Source organism: Myxine glutinosa, chromosome 12 (assembly GCF_964187855.1).
Source record: "Myxine glutinosa chromosome 12, kmMyxGlut1.1, whole genome shotgun sequence".
NCBI classification, from domain to species: Eukaryota; Metazoa; Chordata; class Myxini; order Myxiniformes; family Myxinidae; genus Myxine; species Myxine glutinosa.
The window spans coordinates 86,618,592-86,638,144 of NC_136272.1; the positions used below are offsets into that span (position 1 = coordinate 86,618,592).

The 19,553-nt window shown below is 51.1% G+C and overlaps 1 protein-coding gene and 1 long non-coding RNA gene across 2 annotated transcripts in view; one reads left to right on the forward strand and one right to left on the reverse strand.

The window, feature by feature from the left end:
• The window catches only part of RTCB (RNA 2',3'-cyclic phosphate and 5'-OH ligase), an 84,071-nt gene that overhangs the window by 48,273 nt on the left and 16,245 nt on the right, over positions 1 to 19,553 (reverse strand). Inside the window, exons 2-5 of the mRNA XM_068132038.2 lie at positions 7,220 to 7,298; positions 5,552 to 5,619; positions 4,924 to 5,023; positions 4,630 to 4,786 (exon numbers count right to left, since the gene is read on the reverse strand). Coding sequence (XP_067988139.1) covers positions 4,630 to 4,786; positions 4,924 to 5,023; positions 5,552 to 5,619; positions 7,220 to 7,298 — 404 coding nt within the window. The remainder of the gene's footprint in view (positions 1 to 4,629; positions 4,787 to 4,923; positions 5,024 to 5,551; positions 5,620 to 7,219; positions 7,299 to 19,553) is intronic.
• Positions 8,025 to 9,537, forward strand: LOC144888438 (uncharacterized). The gene is made up of 3 exons (XR_013621013.1): positions 8,025 to 8,170; positions 8,293 to 8,573; positions 8,697 to 9,537. It is a non-coding gene; the product is annotated as an uncharacterized LOC144888438 (long non-coding RNA).

Here is a 19,553-nt window from a genome sequence, read left to right on the forward strand (position 1 = left end):
CCTTCCTTGGCACACCTGAGCTCCTCACCACATACAAGGCTTTCATCCGCAGCTCAATGGAATACTGTTCCCCCCTCTGGGCTGGTGCTCCTGCCTCACACCTTGCTCGGCTTCACGCTGTTGAGGCCAAAGCCTTCAGAATCATTGGAATCTCCTGCGATGTAGTCAACACCGAGGGCCTTTCACTCACTCACCGCAGGCAGGTTGGTGGTCTTTGTCTTCTACCGACTCCTCTCTGGCCTTGCTCCCCCAGCTCTCTCTGTGCTCTGTCCCCCCAATATTCCTTCAGGTCGCACAAGATCTGCCTGCAACCCTCTTATGGTTAAACTGCCAAAGTCTAGGCTCTCTGCTCACCTTCACTCTTTCATTCCCCTTTTCTCCCGCCTCTGGAACAAACTCCCCCACTCCCTTCAATCCCACTCCTCCCTCCAGGTCTTTAAAACAGCTGTTCACCACCATCTCTTATCTTCCCCCATCGAAAACCTTGATCTTTTCTACCCCCGGTAATTCACCCCAGAGTCCTTGCAGTGTTCATATGTTTTATTCCTCTCCCACCTCCCCCCAAGTCCTCCCGATGTCCCTGCTCTCAAATGTTGTGTTTGTGTCCTTCCCCCTCTTCCCCCTCTCTTTTGTGTCCTTCCCCCTCTCTCCCCATCTTGTCTGCCGCTCCCCTTGTTTTTTGTGTTTTGTGTGTCGGTTTGTCTTTTTGTGTGATTAATGTTAGCTCTTTCACAAGCCTCGATCTTGTATACAAAAAAAAATAAAAAAATAAAAATAAATAAATAAAACACGGTTTCTGGACGAATTCAGGTGTCTTGATCGCCAGATTTATTAAACACTCCCGTTAAAGGGGAGATAGGGTTCGGGTGATACATACGCAGGACGAGCAGCCAGGACAAGATCGTGCCTGCGCACAACAATTCCGCTCTGTCACCATTTGAGTAGCGGGTGCATGGCAACGATCAGCATGACATATCAAATGGCATGGTGGTTCCATTGGATGTACAGTCACATGAAAAAGTAAGAACACCCCATGTAAAGTTTTGACTTTTTCAACATATTTCAACATACAGATATTTGATCTTCATTTCAACAATATTGTTACGGATCTCAACGTCGGGTTTTTTTTCCCTTAAGGGGGGATTAATCCCCTTGTGTGCGACTGACCGACGTGAGTCCTGAAGTTGCGCAGCTCCCTCCGGAGAGGCAGGTGAGCAACCCCGTTCGCGACCGCGGACAAGATGTTAATTGCCGAGCGGATTAGCAGCCGCGGCACGAACCATTAGCAGAAACTAGACCCGATTCCTATTGCGTTGGCCAAATCGTGCCACAGGTATTCAATTGGGAAAAGACAAGGACGAACGGATGTGAGGAAACCAGAAGGTAAGGAAGAACAAATATAATTTATTACTAATATTTACACAATTAAAGGAACCAAGGAGAAGGAAAGATACGAAAATAATTTACAGAAGGATGGAAGGACGAGAAGACACAGTGCAAATACTAACTTATCTAAACAGGCTTAACTTATACCCCAGGACAACACAGAAGACGGACGACAATCAGACTTACATGAATGGGGAATGAAGGCAGGAACGAATGGCTGGAAGGGGAGGAAGGTTCAGCTGGAGGTGGATGACTGGACGGACGAGGAGGTGGAATCACAAGGCGGGAAGGATGCGGGTGGTGGGTGTGATCCCGGCTTGAGTTGAGCAGCCGCCGACTCTCCCCAATCGTCTCCGCACGGCGACGTTGCTTCGTGGCCGCAACTGCCGTCACCGCTGTCGACGCTCAAAGCTGCGGTGGTTAAAACTGCGGTTTGTTCAAAGCTGCGGTGGACTCCTTTAGGTGAACTCATCCCTTCTCTCCTGGTGGGGGCGTCGCGTGACGGGTTATATAGGGCCACACCCTCAAATCTTCGCGAACCTGCCCGATCGTTCTTTCTCCGCCCCCTCAAGCCAAACCCCTCGTGCTTCATTGGTTGATCGGCAAGGGCTCACTCCTCCTTCCTATGATGATGGGCGGGCCACGCCCTTCTTCCCCGAGTTAGAGCACATGGCAATGGCGGCGATTGCAGTTGGTAATAGAGGCAATGCACTTGACAGGGGATTCTACCTTATTTCAATTTGATGCAATGCAGAGTCAACTAATTGGAAACACAGCCTTAAACTAATACACATAATAAGGAAATAACTATTTTAAAGGGTATATGGTGGCCTACGTGCATGTATATGGACTAACTAAGAGGACGACCTTTGACCTTTACACACAAAGCTGAGGTATTTACAAGAATTCATTACACTTACACAGGGTGATATTTACAACAATAAAAAACACAGGATTCTCAAATCCACAACAATATTGATAGATGAAGGTGATATAATATAACAAATATCATGAAACATTTACATTTTGTAGTCCATTGTATAATGTAAATAAACATAAATGCTAATTTCGCATGTGGAAAAAGTAAGTACACCCCTACATTTATCACTACTTCAAATACCTAAAATTAGAATCAGGTGCACCAGCTCTGGTGCAAATGATTAGAACATCGTTAGAGAGGATGTGGTTTAAATATATGGTTAAAATATAAATGTGGTTTATATATCGTTAGAGAGGATCTTGGAGGAACCTGTCTTATTTAAACCTCAGACATTTAGTTTGGTTTGCTCTTTGTTGTTGAAGTGTGCGGCGTCACCATGCCTAGATCAAAAGAGCTCTCTGAGGCCTTCAGAAAGAAGGTTATAGATGCCTACGAGTCTGAGAAGGGATTTAAAAAGATCTCCAAACAATTTGAAATCAATCATTCGACTGTCCGGAAGATCATCTACAAGTGGAGAAGATTCCAAACAACTGCCAACTTGTTCAGGCCAGGCCGCCCCAGCAAGTTCAGCCTGAGAGCAGACCGCAAGATGCTGAAAGAAGTCTCTAAGAACCCCAGCATGTCATCACGGGACCTACAGGTAGCTCTTGCCACTGTTGATGTCAAAGTGCACGAGTCTACCATTAGAAAGAGGCTGCACAAATTTGATCCACATGGGAGGTGTGCCAGGAGGAAACCTTTGCTGTCCAGAAAGAACATCAGGGCAAGACTAAAGTTTGCCAATGAACACCAAGGCAAAGACCAGCACTTCTGGAACAATGTGCTCTGGACAGATGAGTCAAAGGTAGAGCTATTTGGCCACAGTAACAGAAGACATGTTTGGCGAAAACCAAAGACAACATTTGACCACAAGAACCTGATACCAACTGTAAAGCATGGTGGTGGAAATATTATGGTGTGGGGCAGCTTTGCTGCATCAGGGCCTCGGCAGCTCACCATCATAGAATCCACTATGAATTCTTCATTGTACCAGAGGGTGCTTGAGGATAATACGAGGCCATCTGTCAGAAAGTTGAAGCTCAACCGAAGGTGGACTTTGCAACATGACAATGACCCTAAACATACCAGTAAATCCACCAAGGAATGGCTGAAAAGAAAGAAATGGAGGGTTCTGGAATGGCCAAGTCAAAGCCCGGATCTAAATCCCATCGAGATGTTGTGGGGGGATTTGAAACGAGCTGTGCATGCAAGAAACCCCTCAAACATCGCACAGCTGAAAGAATTCTGCATGGAGGAGTGGGCAAAAATTTCTCCCAGTCGATGTCAGAGACTGGTAGACAGTTATAAGAAACACCTACTTGAGGTTGTTTCTGCCAAAGGGGGCAATACCACCTATGAGAGCCAAGGGTGTACTTACTTTTTCCACATGCGAAATTTGCATTTATGTTTATTTAAATTATCCAATGGACGACAAAATGTAAATGTTTCATGATATTTGTTATATTATATCACCTTTATCTATCAATATTGTTGAAATGAAGATCAAATAGCTGTATGTTGAAATATGTTGAAGAAGTCAAAACTTTACATGGGGTGTACTTACTTTTTCACGTGACTGTTGGTGTTGTGGCAGAAAGGCTGGTGTCACAGCTCAGAACGACCAAATCAGTCAGCAATCGTGAGGACCAATGTGGTCTCGTCAAGTTTCAGACCGGCCAATCCACCAGTTGCAACAATATATTTTAAACCAAAATCTAATCTTTATGGTGAAGAAAAATAAAATAATTTAAAGTGTAGTGGAAAATTTTATCAATTAAGGAAGGACACAGCAAAATGTGCGAATTATGTTCAAATCTTTCTATGTGTAACATGACACGAGGTACAAATCACAATCATGCATGTCACAAATGGAGAAAAGCCCATCGAGGTGAGTGAAGTGGAACGGGTTTATTTAATAAACTCAAAATGTTGATAAATCTTAACAAATGGAAATCAATATTACCCCCAACACAGTGACATGCCAAACAACAACGTGTGCAAAATAATGAGAATATGTAAAATAAACAAGTTAATTAAAATGGGAATAAAATGAAGTGTTCATCCAGAGAGCTGTATCTGCATATTACGTGCAGCTTGGGAAAACCAATTTGATTGGTACATTGAGTAACCGTGCATACTGTATGAAGGCAAACCAAAGTAAAACCAAAGTCGAGTTGAACCGTTTCCAAAAGTTAACCAACGATAAAAAGGTAAAAGGTAACTTCCAAAAGGTAAAGGTATCCACAAACTTTCCGAATACTCACTTTCCAACCATAGGGATCACTCCTTTAGATCCCACTCCAACTGGGATGTGGTCAAATAACGACTGAGTCAGCTGTTCTTTCACAGGTTGCACATCTTGTTCATCCAAGTTCGTACGTAATAATCGAACGCCACAGTTTATGTCAAATCCCACACCACCTACCCAAACACAGCATTGGATATCTCATCACAACCACCTCTCCATAAAGTTCATTAAAATACTTCAAAGACTTAACACTGAGCAAAGCCTCCCGCGTCCTTCCACCAACAGGAAGTAATTCCAACGAATTATTCACCTGGAGATACTACAGCTTTGGGGTTATTCATGTCAAACGCCGCCATATTCCCGATGGCAAAACCATATCCAGAGTGAACATCAGGAAGACCAATGGACTTCTGCAGAGACAGGAGCACCATCACAATGGAAAAGTTTTTTTTTTAAACTGCATCCCGCAAACTATCAACCGTTACATTTAATGGTATAAACGTTAACAAACAAACGGTCAATTGCAGCTGATAATCTTGGTGGCATTGAGCTTTGCAAGATTAAGCAACTGACACACAGACCAGAAACATCAACGCCAAAACCAATTGGTCAAATAGAGTGAGGGAAGGATGAGGAAGGGGTGATCATAAACATTCCACAAGAACAACAAAAACCCAATAATAACAACTGCAAGCACAATCAATCATGAAAGATTAGTGCTTTACCTGGTTTTATCAGCAAGTGTCGATTTAAATTTATTTTTGGGCCAAAACCACTCACTTAGTCCAAATCACCAAATTAGAACCAAGTAATTTCAATGTTATTTAACCATTAAAAGTAATTGGAAATGCAGCAAAACCAAGCTGGACAATACAAAAGTTATAATCAAATCCCTTCTCCCATGTATCCGTGCATGCATGAAATCCAAACGGACTTACATGGACAATGCCTGGTAAAGCTGCCACGTTTCCAATCTGCTTCATGGCCGGTAAGAACCCACCAAAGCCTGTAACATTCACACAGTTAGACTTTCTATTTCATTGAAGAACGGCTTTCACAAAGTGACAAAAAAAAAAATCTCAGTTTAATCCATTTTAAATTCAGGCTGCAACACAACAAAATGTGAAAAAAGTCAAGGGGTGTGAATACTTTCTGAAGGCACTATATGTTTTGGTATTAAGTACAAGTCCATAAAGAGCCCATAAGTTAAGAGCACTTAAATCACCAACGACCTTCTCCTCTCCTCTGACGCTGGCAACCTCAACATTCTTGTCCTCCTCGACCTCAGCGCTGCCTTTGACACCATCGATCACACCATCCTCCTCACCCGAATTGAATCCACCTTTAACGTTACCGGCACTGCCCTCTCTTGGATTAAATCATACCTCTCTGACAGACGCCAGTTCATCTCCATCAATAACTGCAAATCCCCCACTGCTCCCCTCCCCCAAGATGTCCCCCAAGGTTCAGTTCTTGGCCCCCTCCTCTTCATCCTTTACCTGTCCCCCCTCGGTCACTTAATCTGCCGTCATGGTCTCCAATTCCACTGCTTCGCCGATGACATCCAGCTTTTCATCTCCACCAAGTCCGTCTCCACCGACACCCACTCTATCCTGACAAACTGCATCTCTGAAATAAAATCCTGGCTTCAAATCAACTTCCTCAAACTTAACTGTGATAAATCTGAAATAATCATCATTGGCCCAAAAACGCTCACAAAATCCACCCATAACTTTGCCCTCAACATCGACGGTATCCCAGTATCCACCTCCCCTCTCATCCGGAATCTTGGCGTCATCTTTGACCAAACCCTCTCCTTCAACAAATACACCAAACAGATCACAAAGACAGCCTTCTTTCACCTGAAAAACATCGCCCGTCTCCGCTCATCCCTCTACTCCACGGCTGCAGAAACCCATCATCCACGCCTTCATCACCTCCCGTCTGGACTACTGCAATAGCCTCCTCTATGGTTCACCCTCAACAATCACCAATAAACTCCAATACATTCAGAACTCCGCTGCCCGTCTACTCACCCATTCCCGGACCCGTGACCACATCACCCCCGTCCTTTACAAGCTTCACTGGCTCCCCATCTCCCAGAGAATCCAGTACAAAATCCTCCTCTTGACCTACAAAGCCCTCCATAACCTGGCCCCATCCTACCTGGCTGACCTCCTCTCCAGACACACTCCCACCCGCAACCTCCGCTCTGCTGGTACCAACCTCCTGACCCCCACCCCATCCGGACCAAATTCAGATCCTGGGGGGACAGGGCCTTCTCCATCGCTGCTCCCACCCTCTGGAACTCACTACCTCACACCATCAGAGACTCCTCCTCACTCACCACATTCAAAACATCACTCAAGACCCACCTGTTCAGCACTGCATTCAACATTCAACCCACAGCATTTAACCCCTGACTATCACTTCTCCTTCTCCCTCCTTTTGCTTTAAATATTTCCCTATTGATTCTTGTCTTTTTGCAATTGTTGTTTTCATGTTTTGTTATGCATTATGTTTTGCACTCTGTCAAAGCGCCTTTGGGCTTCATGAAAAGCGCTATACAAAATAAATGAATTATTATTATTATTATAAGTACTTGCCTCCACCTCTGCAGGCATTCCGCAGTTCTTCAAATATAAGCTTTTCCAGGTAATCATTGATGTAAAACGCACCTTCCACCTGTAGAAAACACAAAACAAAACCTGAAGATGCTTTCACATATGGCTAAAGGAAATAAGTTACATTGAACTTTCAGCCTTAGTATTGTTACATTTGTAGGGGGTATAGATTGCCCAAGATCAACTCTAATTTGCTTTATTTAAAAATATAAATAAAATAACATGCTTTTACAGTTTTTTTCGATTGCATGAACACTAAAATCAAAAGTATTACACAATTATCAAAACCTTACACTCAAGGAGCAAAACATCTGCCCAGATTTGCACCACTACAAGCACAATGTCAGCCTCACACTTTTTGCAAAACAACACACACAGTGATTTGCAAAACACTAAACACACTTGTATGCATTAGACACAGAAGTATATCATGTCACTTCCTTGCAATTCCAAAGCACTGACTGTCAAATTACCACACCTATGAGCCAATTGGTTAAACACAGCCATCAGGTGCGCAAACACATGATTGCTTAATTGTAGACACACCAATCAGGTTTAAGCACTATAAAAATGCAGCAGGTGAGTTCACCTGTCTTCAACCAAAATGGAAGGAGTCAGAAGAAGAAGAGTGAGGGTGACAGGGGGAATCCACGGAGGAGGAGAAGGAGGTAGAGGAAGAGGAAGAGGCAGAGGCAGAGGCCGTGCCAGAGGCAGAGGCCGAGGTGGAGGTAGAGGAAGAGGAAGACCTGAAGCAGGAGGAGAACGTGCTCAAAGAAGAAGAGGACCAAATTTATCAAAGGAAATTCGCGCAACACTAGTTGACCATGACGTGAACCACGGATTGACGCTGAGGGAGGCTGGACTAAGAGTTCAGCCAAATCTTAGCAGATATACAGTGGCATCTGTCATTAGGACATTTCGACAAGAAAACAGGTTAAAAAAAATCTGTCTACAGTTACAGTAATCAGCTGCTTATTGTATGCACCATATCAGCACTTTTGATACCCCTTCCTGTGACATTTTACAGTAGGTTACATGTATTTTTTTCTACATAGGATTGAGGGTCGAGAACGACAAGGAGGAAGGGGGCCCATATTCATGCAAGAACAAGAGAGAGAGATCATAAACATGGTTTTGGCCAATAATGCTATCAGGCTAAGAGAAATTCAAGCCAACATTATCGGTGACCATGCCATTTTCAATAATGTCCATCAGGTCTCTCAGTCAACACTGGCACGCATCCTGAAAAGACATCAGGTTCAAATGAAACAACTTTATCGAGTGCCTTTTGAGCGGAATTCAGAGGGTCAAACAGCTGCGGCATGAGTATGTGGAGGTATGTCTTGTTCACTTTAGCACTGTGATGTTGCATACTGCACACGTAACCTTTTTACATGTAAATTTACTGTATACTAGATCTATGCTGAACTACACAATCTTGTCTTTCACTGTATTTCAGAGCGTTTTACAGATGGATGCTGAGGAAATCCCACATGACTTCATATACATAGATGAGACAGGGTTCAACCTCACAAAAGCAAGAAGGAGAGGCAGAAATATCATTGGCCACAGGGCTATAATCAATGTCCCAGGGCAACGTGGGGGTAACATCACCCTTTGCGCTGCCATTACACAGACTGGGGTCCTCCTCCGTCATGCCAATATGGGCCCTTACAACACACCTCACATTCTCACATTTTTGGACCGATTGCACAACATCGTCACAGCAGTAAACCAAATGCACCAGATGCAATACATTGTCCTCTGGGACAATGTGTCATTCCACCGCTCTGCTCTGGTCCAGAACTGGTTTCAACACCATCCACAGTTTACAGTACTATACCTTCCACCATACTCTCCGTTTCTAAACCCAATCGAAGAGTTTTTCTCGGCATGGCGGTGGAGGGTTTACGATCTCTGGCCCCAGGCTCAGGTACCCCTCATTCAGGCCATGGAGGAGGCCTGTGACCAAATCGACGCCGCAGCTGTGCAAGGATGGATTCGACATTCAAGACGGTTCTTCCCACGTTGTCTTGCCAATGAGGATATCGTCTGTGATGTTGATGAAATTCTCTGGCCAGATCCAGCTAGGCGAAGAGATAATGTCTAGTATTTTCTGAACTGTATTTTCATTTTTTTTTTCTTTTTACTGTAATTGTAACCTGTACTGGATACAGTATTTTATGTTTGTCTGATATTTGCTGAGCTTACAGTGTTATGCACACTACTGTAGTAGCATGAAAACTGGGACATGCTTTGTTGTGATTCTCCAGGTTGACTGATTTGGGTATATGGAGAGAAATAAATTATATTTTCATCAGTCTGCAGCATTGGTCTTGTGTAGTGTTTGGTGAATTTATTGTATACTAGGGCATGCCCGTACTATATATATATCTAAAATTATATCCCCCCCCTCTATTTACATGAAATGGTTTGGTCCAAAGCGAACGGCTTGCGAGTACGGTGACAATCCCCCCCCCCTCTATTTACAGGAAATGGTTTGGTCCAAAGCGAACGGCTTGCGAGTACGGTGACAACCCCCCCCTCTATTTACATGAAATGGTTTGGTCCAAAGCGAACGGCTTGCGGAGTTTGGTAAAGAAATCGCCATAGCGTGCACGTAATTAGTTTTAAAACATAGTTTAACGCCAACATAGTTTGCCAACGTGAAATAAATGAATACGCTCTCAAATGTGCCGTCCGAGGCAGAGTCTGTTCGGCACGTTCGGCACACGTGATAGCTCGCTGCTCTCTGATTGGTTGAATAGTTTTTTGGACATAGCTCGGTAACTACTTGTCCGATTAATATGAAACCTTGAAAAGGCACATCCTCGGGTCCCCAGCAATATACCTGGCAAGTTTAAAGTATATCGGACCCGTGGTTGTCGAGAAACAGCGGTCACAGACATACATACATACATACATACATATGTGGCGGACACAAAAGCCCACTGGCGTGGTGACATCATTCCACGCACCAAGTGGGCGGTGGCCACGCCCGAGGGGTAGGCGTGGCCTCATGATATACACCGGGCGACCAGCCCGGAGGAGTTCAGTGTTACAGTGTAGTCTTACAATAAAGACGTTTATATGTTACCGCTTGTCCGCTTCCTCCTTGCTCACAAGCAGCGCGCGTAACGCCGCGCTTTACTGGTGACCCTCGATGTTGGATCTGCCGTAGCGATCCTTCCGAACACGACGCCATTGCAATGGCCAACGACAAGGCAATGGCGATTAAACTTCCCGAATTTTGGGAGGCCCAGGCCGAAGTCTGGTTCGTTCAAGCCGAAGCCCAATTTCAGCTTCGGCGCCTCACCAACGACGACCTGCGCTACTGCCATGTCGTCGCCTCCCTCGGGCCCGGCACGGCCGCTCGAGTTGTGTCCGTCCTTCGCCACCCACCGGACGGCCACAAGTACGAGGCACTCAAGCGGCTACTTCTAGCCACGTTCGGCCTCACGGACGACGCACGGGCCGATCGCCTCCTGGATCTCCCCGAGCTCGGTGAGACGCGCCCGTCGGTCCGAATGGACCATATGCTGTCACTGTTGGGCGACGAAGCCCCCGGTTCGCTATTCCGGGCGCTTTTCCGTCGCCAACTTCCAGCGCAGGTTCGCCTCGCGTTGGCCGGGACCGGGCTAACGGAACCCCGAGCATTGGCGGCCGAGGCGGACAAGTACTTCGCCGCTTCGGACACGCGGGCGAGCGTTGGCGTGGCCGTCACGGCCTTCGACGCTGATGTTCCACAGCATCATCTTCTACAGCACGCTGATGTTCCACAGCATCATCTTCTACAGCACGCTGATGTTCCACAGCATCATCTTCTACAGCACGCTGATGTTCCACAGCATCATCTTCTACAGCACGCTGATGTTCCACAGCATCATCTTCTACAGCACGCTGTGGTTCAGCAGCATGCTGATACGCACCTCGTGAACGCCGCCACGCCCCGCCCACCGCCGCGGCGAAAACCGCCACCGCGGGGAAACCCGTCGACTCCACCGGCCTGGCGGAGCCAGCCGCGCTCCTCCAGCTCCACCACCTGGTGCTGGTTCCACGCCAAGTTCGGCCACGAAGCTCGGCGGTGTCATCCGCCGTGCTCCTTCAACGGGTCGGGAAACGCCCGGGCCGGCGCTCAATTGTGGCGATGAGCGCCGGCCGTTCGAGCAGCCTGCTGTTCATAACGGACACCTTCTCCGGGCGCCGTTACCTGTGCGACACGGGAGCACAGGTGAGTGTCATTCCCGCCGGCACGTCAGACAAGCACGCCGCGGGTGGGGGCCCCGCGCTGCTTGCCGCGAACGGGACGCCCATCCGTACGTACGGAAAACGCTGCCTCTCTCTGCGGTTTGGAGGGCAGGTTTTCCGATGGACGTTCGTCACCGCCGACGTGCCCATGGCACTGCTTGGCGCGGACTTCCTGTGCGCTAATGGGCTCCTGGTCGACGTCAAGCGCAGACGGCTTGTCCAGGCCGAGACGTTCAGCTCGCTCGCATGTGCGTTGCCCAGCTCAACGAGCGGCTTGCCAAGCGGCTTGCCGAACGATTCGGTTCCGGCCACGTTGGTCTGTACGCTTCCGGCAGCGGACGCATTCACCCGCCTCCTCGCCGGCTTCCCGGCCCTAACGCGGCCCACCTTCTCGGCGGGGGCCGTCAAGCACGGGGTGGCCCATCACATCCCCACCGTCGGGCCACCGGTCTACGCCCGGGCACGCCGCCTCGAGCCGACGAAGCTGGCGGTGGCAAAAGCGGAGTTCGCTACCCTGGAGCGACTCGGCATCGTTCGGCGCTCAGAGAGCGCTTGGGCGTCGCCGCTGCACATCGTGCCGAAGCCCGGCGGGGGATGGCGACCGTGCGGGGACTATCGCCGTCTCAATGACGCCACGACTCCCGACCGCTACCCCGTCCCCCACATTCAGGACTTTTCCGCCCGTTTGGCGGGCAGGTCCTTCTTCTCGAAGGTGGACCTCATACGCGGCTACCATCAGGTCCCCGTCAGGCCGGAGGACGTCCCGAAGACGGCGGTCATCACGCCATTCGGACTCTTCGAGTTCCTGCGCATGCCCTTCGGTCTGAAGAATGCGGCTCAGGCGTTCCAGCGACTGATGGACAGCGTCCTGCGCGACTTGGATTTTGTCTACGTCTACCTGGACGATATCCTCGTCGCCAGCGCGTCCCGCGAAGAGCACCTACGCCACCTCCGCACGCTCTTCGAACGCCTGGGCCAGCATGGCCTGATTGTGAACCCCGCAAAGTGCCGGTTCGGCGCCGCCACAATCGATTTTCTGGGGCACCGTGTCACCAGGCACGGAGCCGTCCCCCTGCCGGCCAAGGTGGAGGCGGTGAAGGGGTTTCCGCGCCCCCGCACGATCAGAGGGCTGCAGGAGTTCCTGGGCATGGTGAACTTTTACCATCGGTTCCTGCCCCGTATCGCCCAGCTCCTGCGCCCCCTGCACGAAGCTCTCCGAGGTAAGCCGGGCAAAGGCGACGTTACCTGGACCGAGCAGATGGACACGGCGTTCACGGGCGCGAAGCTCGCCTTGGCTAACGCCACCATGCTCGCGCACCCGGCGCCCGATGCACCGATCGCCCTCACCACCGATGCCTCGGACTACGCGGTGGGCGCGGTGCACGAGCAATGGGTGCGTGGAGCTTGGCAACCGCTGGCGTTCTTTAGCCGGCAGCTTCGCCCGCCCGAACGCCGTTACAGTACCTTCGACCGCGAGTTGCTCGGACTTCACTTGGCGGTCAGGCACTTCCGCCATCTGCTCGAGGGCCGGGCGTTCACTGCCTTCGTCGACCACAAGCCGCTGATCTTCGCGATGGGCAAGGTCACCGAGCCGTGGTCGGCCCGGCAGCAGCGTCACCTCTCGGCCGTGTCCGAGTACACGACGGACATCCAGCACGTCGCGGGGAAGGACAACCCGGTTGCGGATTGCCTTTCCCGGGCCGTCGCCCACGCAGTCCACCTCGGCATCGACTATGCCCGGATGGCAGCGGACCAGGCCGCTGACCCCGACGTCCAGGCCTTGCGGACCGCCGTCACGGGCCTCCGCGTCACCGAGGTGCCGTTCGACGGCGCGGGCGCGGCCCTCTTGTGCGACGTCTCCCTCGGGCGTCCTCGCCCCATTGTGCCCGCGGGCTGGCAGCGCCAGGTGTTTGACGCCATCCACGGCCTGTCCCACCCGGGCGCGAGGGCCTCCCAAAGGCTGATCGCCGACAAGTTCGTCTGGCATGGCCTCCGGAAGGCCGTCCGCGGCTGGGCCAGGACATGCCTCGCGTGCCAGCGCGCCAAGGTGCACCGGCACACCCAGGCCCCGTTGGCCCCGTTCACGGTGCCGGAACGCCGGTTTGACCACGTCCACGTGGACCTGGTGGGACCTCTGCCCCCCTCGCGGGGTTTCACCCACGTCCTCACCATGGTGGACCGCACCACCCGGTGGCCGGAGGCCGTGCCCTTGGCGTCGACAACGGCGGCCGATGTCGCGCAGGCTTTCATCGCCACCTGGGTCGCCCGGTTCGGCGCCCCCTCAGACATCTCATCCGACCGCGGCCCCCAGTTCACCTCGGAGCTCTGGGGGGCGGTTGCGCAGGGGCTCGGGGTCCGGCTGCACCGAACCACGGCCTACCACCCCCAGGCTAACGGCCTGTGTGAGCGATTTCACCGCTCATTGAAGGCCGCGCTCCGGGCCACCCTCCGCGACGGCGGCTGGGTCGACAGGCTCCCCTGGGTCCTGCTGGGCCTCCGGACGGCGCCCAAGGAGGACCTGCGCGCATCCGCGGCGGAGTTGGTCTTCGGGCAACCGCTGCGGGTGCCGGGCGAGTTCCTCCCCGACTCCACGGCACCATGGTCCGCGGCACAGCAGCGCTCCGCTCTGCAAGAGACCGCCCAGAGGTTCGCCCCGGTGCCAACGGCATGCCACGGGCACCCACCGACGCACGTCGCCCCGGAGCTTCGCACGGCGGAGTACGTCTTCGTCCGCCACGATGCCCATCGGACACCACTGCGGCCCCCGTACGACGGGCCTTTCCGCGTGCTGGAGACCGGGGCGAAGCACTTCACCCTGGACATCGGCGGTACTCCTGACCGCGTTTCGGTAGACCGCCTCAAGCCGGCCCACCTCGATGTGGACCATCCACCGCCAGTGGCCCGACCCCCACGTCGGGGCCGCCCTCCTGCGGGCAGACCCCCGGCACCGCCCAGCCCCGCCGCCACGGCGCCCCCCGGTCCTGCACCCATCCCAGGGGCAGCCAGGGGCATCCCACCTGGTATCCCTGCATCCCGGACGCCGCCGATCGCCAGGGGGCGCTTCGGCCGGGTCATTCGACTGCCCCACAAACTGGCCCTCCAGGTGCGCGGGAATTCTGGGGGGGCGCGTGTGGCGGACACAAAAGCCCACTGGCGTGGTGACATCATTCCACGCACCAAGTGGGCGGTGGCCACGCCCGAGGGGTAGGCGTGGCCTCATGATATACACCGGGCGACCAGCCCGGAGGAGTTCAGTGTTACAGTGTAGTCTTACAATAAAGACGTTTATATGTTACCGCTTGTCCGCTTCCTCCTTGCTCACAAGCAGCGCGCGTAACGCCGCGCTTTACATACATACATACACACAGAGATTACTGGAATTATAGATAGATTTGCACTTTCTCTGTGTACTTCACTTACAGTACTCTAATCACTGAGAAGTAGAATTGCTAAAAGTGTTTTAGGTTAGCAACAGCAGTGTGTAACTGGTTCAAACAGAATTATGTCATATGAAACGTGTGTGTTTCATATGTTAACAAAATATGGTTTTTATAAATTAGTGTATAGTTTTTACAAGAGTGTTTCATTTTGCAAAGGATCTGAGGTGTTCTGCTACTTGTGTGTGTGGTTGTGCGAATTGTGTGTAGTGTTTTGACAAAATGGGCCGTTTTCAAAATCGTGTTTAAGCAATCGAAAAAAACTGTAATGCTAGTTTGTCCGTTCCCAATGCAGCGAGACACAGGGTTTTGCAATCACGTGTGAGATGTAGTGCGCGTGCGATGTGGCGTGCGCGTGCGATGTGGCGTGCGCGTGCGATGTGGCGTGCGATGTGGCGCGCGCGTGCGATGTGGCGTGCGCGTGTGTGATGTGGCGTGCGATGTGGCGCGCGCGTGTGTGATGTGGCGTGCGCGTGTGTGATGTGGCGTGCGCGTGTGTGATGTGGCGTGCGCGTGTGTGATGTGGCGTGCGCGTGTGTGATGTGGCGTGCGCGTGTGTGATGTGGCGTGCGTGATGTGGCGTGCGCGTGTGTGATGTGGCGTGCGCGTGTGTGATGTGGCATGTGCGTGTGTGTGCTGTGTGATGTAGCGTGTGTGTGTGTGATGTAGCGTGTGTGTGTGTGATGTAGCATGTGTGTGTGTGATGCAGCGTGTGTGTGTGTGATGCAGCGTGCGTGTGTGTGATGTAGCGTGCGTGTGTGTGATGTAGCGTGCGTGTGTGTGATGTAGCGTGCGTGTGTGTGATGTAGCGTGCGTGTGTGTGATGTAGCGTGCGTGTGTGTGATGTAGCGTGCGTGTGTGTGATGTAGCGTGCGTGTGTGTGATGTAGCATGTGTGTGTGTGATGCAGCGTGTGTGTGTGTGATGTAGCGTGCGTGTGTGTGATGCAGCGTGCGTGTGTGTGATGTGATGTGGGTGTGTGTGATGTAGCGTGCGTTTGATGTAGCGTGCGTGTGATGTAGCGGTTGTGTGTGTGTGTGTGTGTGTGTGTGTGTGTGTGTGTGTGTGTGTGTGTGTGTGTGTGTGATGTAGCGTGTGTGTGTGTGTGTGTGTGTGTGTCGCGTGTGTGTGTGTATATATGTGCTGTGTGATGTAGCGTGCGTGTGTGTGTGCTGTGTGATGTAGCGTGCGTGTGTGTGATGTAGCGTGCGTGTGTGTGATGTAGCGTGCGTGTGTGTGATGTAGCGTGCGTGTGTGTGATGTAGCGTGCGTGTGTGTGATGTAGCGTGCGTGTGTGTGATGTAGCGTGCGTGTGTGTGATGTAGCGTGCGTGTGTGTGATGTAGCGTGCGTGTGTGTGATGTAGCGTGCGTGTGTGTGATGTAGCGTGCGTGTGTGTGATGTAGCGTGCGTGTGTGTGATGTAGCGTGCGTGTGTGTGATGTAGCGTGCATGTGTGTGATGTAGCGTGCGTGTGTGTGATGTAGCGTGCGTGTGTGTGATGTAGCGTGCGTGTGTGTGATGTAGCGTGCGTGTGTGTGATGTAGCGTGCGTGTGTGTGATGTAGCGTGCGTGTGTGTGATGTAGCGTGCGTGTGTGTGATGTAGCGTGCGTGTGTGTGATGTAGCATGCGTGTGTGTGATGTAGCGTGCGTGTGTGTGATGTAGCGTGCGTGTGTGTGATGTAGTGTGTGTGTGTGTGATGTAGCGTGTGTGATGCAGCATGGGTTTGATACAGCATGTGTTTGATGTCGCGTGTGTGTGATGTCGTGCGGCCGATGATCGCGGGTAGCAAGAACCACTTTGATGCACAGTAAGTCAGGGACCTGTGTCGTCCGGATGTCGGATAAGTTGGATATTTGTCCCCGCCACGAGGGGGCGGGGCATGTTATTTAGTTCAGGGATTATGTTAATTCCCTTGTACGTCGTTCCCTCTGTGATCATTCCTTTGTCCCGTTGGCAACGCACATCGACACGAGCTAGGAATCCATCCCCATTAGCACACACACTAATTAATTCCCCCCCTAATAATAAAACTCACCAGAAGCCAGTTCGGGGCACTGCCAATGGAGCCGCAGCCAGCTACATCACCAGCTGGCACAGCAATACACATCGAGCAAGCCAGGCTGAGGCCACGTCCACCTTGCGAAGGATTGGTCGAAGGGTTGATGGGGAGATCGAGGCAGGGCGAATAAGAAGCAGGCCCCCGATTGGCAGACGAAGGGAGAGCTTGTGATTGGTCAAGGGAGGGGCAAGAAGCCTCCCTGGGATTGGTCAAGGGAGGGGCAAGAAGCCACAGACTGGTTGGCCACCGACCGATGGAATGAGGGAAAGAGCACGAAGCACTCTGCCAATGGGAAGGGACGGACGCGATAAGAACATTCGAGAGGTCGAGAAGTGAGGCACTGATTGGGAGAGAAAGAGAGCTGACGTCACGGGACGGCCGATAAAACAACGGGCAAGTTGACATTTTCTTCTTCTCGTTTTTGGATCCCTTTATGCCCGGACCACCCCCCCCCCCCTCTGCTGCCTCGTGATTCGTCTCCTTCGATCTCTTGTTCTTTTCACCACCTTTGCTCTCTGACCGTGGACTGACATTTTCTCTCCCTTTTTTTTCTTCTCGTTTTGGAGGCGACAGCAGGTGGTCGTGGACCGACATTTTCTCTCCCTTTGCCCTCTCGTTTGGACTGCCTCTTGCGCTGGACCTTCTGCTTGCCCTGAACTTCCCTTGCCTTTTTCTTGTCCTCTGATCTCATCGATCTTGCCCTCTCCGTTCTGGACGCCAAACGAGTGATTCTGCGACAGAGCCTGACACGGCCGGAGGAACGAGCTGCACGCGACCTGTTTGAGTCGTGCGGAAGGCCTGTGGTACGCCAGCAGACGAGGTCAGGGCGAGCAAGTAGCTCGGTGGGGCCGAGTGAGGTGTGGACGGGTGGACGGCAGCCTTTCTTCCCGCCAACACCGGTGCCGCGTCTGGCTTTTTTTCTTTTTTTTGTTGTTGTATACTGAATCGAGGCTCGTGAAAGAGCTAACATTTACTTCACAAACAAATCAACCAGACAAACAAAATACCCAAAAAGAGGGAGCGAAAGACAAGATGGGGAGAGAAGGGGAAGCACACAAACACAACATCCGAGAGCAGGGAGATGTGTGGAAGGGAGAGGGCCCGGGGGGAGGAGGAATGGGAAGGGGGGGGGGAGTATAAAACACAAGGACACCAAGGACTTCCTGGACAGAAGTTGGTATTTCAAAAAAGTGGAATTGGGGTGAAATTAGCGGGGGTAGAAAAGATCAAGGTTTTGGATGGGGGAAGATAAGAGATGGTGGTGAACAGCTGTTTTAAAGACCTGGAGGGAGGAGTGGGATTGAAGAGTGAGGGAGTTTGTTCCAGAGGCGGGAGAAAAGAGGAATGAAGGAGTGAAGGTGAGCAGAGAGTCTTGATTTTGGCAGTTTAACCATAAGAGGGTTGCAGGCAGATCTTGTGCGACCTGTGGGAATATTTGCGGGACAGAGCCCAGAGAGAGCTGGGGGGGCAAGGCCAGAGAGGAGTCGGAAGAAGACGGAAAGACCACCAACCTGCCTGCGGTGAGTGAGTGAGAGGCCCTTTGAGTTAGCTTCATCGCGGGAGATTCCAATGATTCTGAACGCTTTGGTTTCAACAGCGTGAAGGCGAGCTAGGTGTGAGGCAGGAGCACCAGCCCAGAGGGGAGAGCAGTATTCCATTGAGCTGCGGATGAAAGCCTTGTATGTGGTGAGGAGCTCAGGTGTGCCAAGGAAGGACTTCGCACGACGGAGGATGCCCAGTCGGCGACTGGCTTTGGAGGCCAGATTTGAAATGTGGTTTTCCCAGGAAAGATCATGGCAGATAGTGAGACCCAAAAGCTTGAGTGACAGAACTTCTTGGAGAGGATTATTCAGAAAGTGGATGGGAGGGTTGTCCAGTCGGTCTTTTCGGAGAGACATCGTCAGAGTGTGAGATTTGTCAGGATTGAGACATGTTCCACTTGTTTGCCCAGTCTGTGATTTTGTCAGTCTGCAGAGAGTGAGGAGGCTGCAGACTGCCGATCTGAGGGATGAAGAATGGAGCGACAGAGAGTAGAGTCGTCAGCAAAGAAGCTTGCACGCTTGGGGCCTGGACGACTGCAGACATGAACACTCCAGCGAGTAGAACGAAGCCAGCACAAACACACACCCGATGCGTTTCCTTTCATATACAGTGCGTATCAAAAAAAAGGTAATCCGAATTCAAGGGGTTAATATGCAAAGGTTATTTCGTTTGACAATTTACATGTGGTTTACCAATTATGAGGAGATCCTCAGCTTTCCATTGATGCCTTTCATGCATCATTGCTGTCACACATGACCGAGTACATGTTCATTGAAAATGACAAGTTCAAATCGCATTTTTACAAGTTTGGCTAAATCGGTGCAAAACAGTTTTAAATGGACGCATTACTTGTCGACTGCCAAGTTGATGATGTAAAATTGTTATGCTGGTCTGGTAATCGTCGGTTGCGTCATCCTTTGTTTAAGATGGGTATTTAAGATGGGCCGACGGTGAATGGGTTTCGAGACAGTCTGAGTCATTGAAAAGATGGTTCAACTTACGACTGAACAGCGGACCTTCATGGTTAC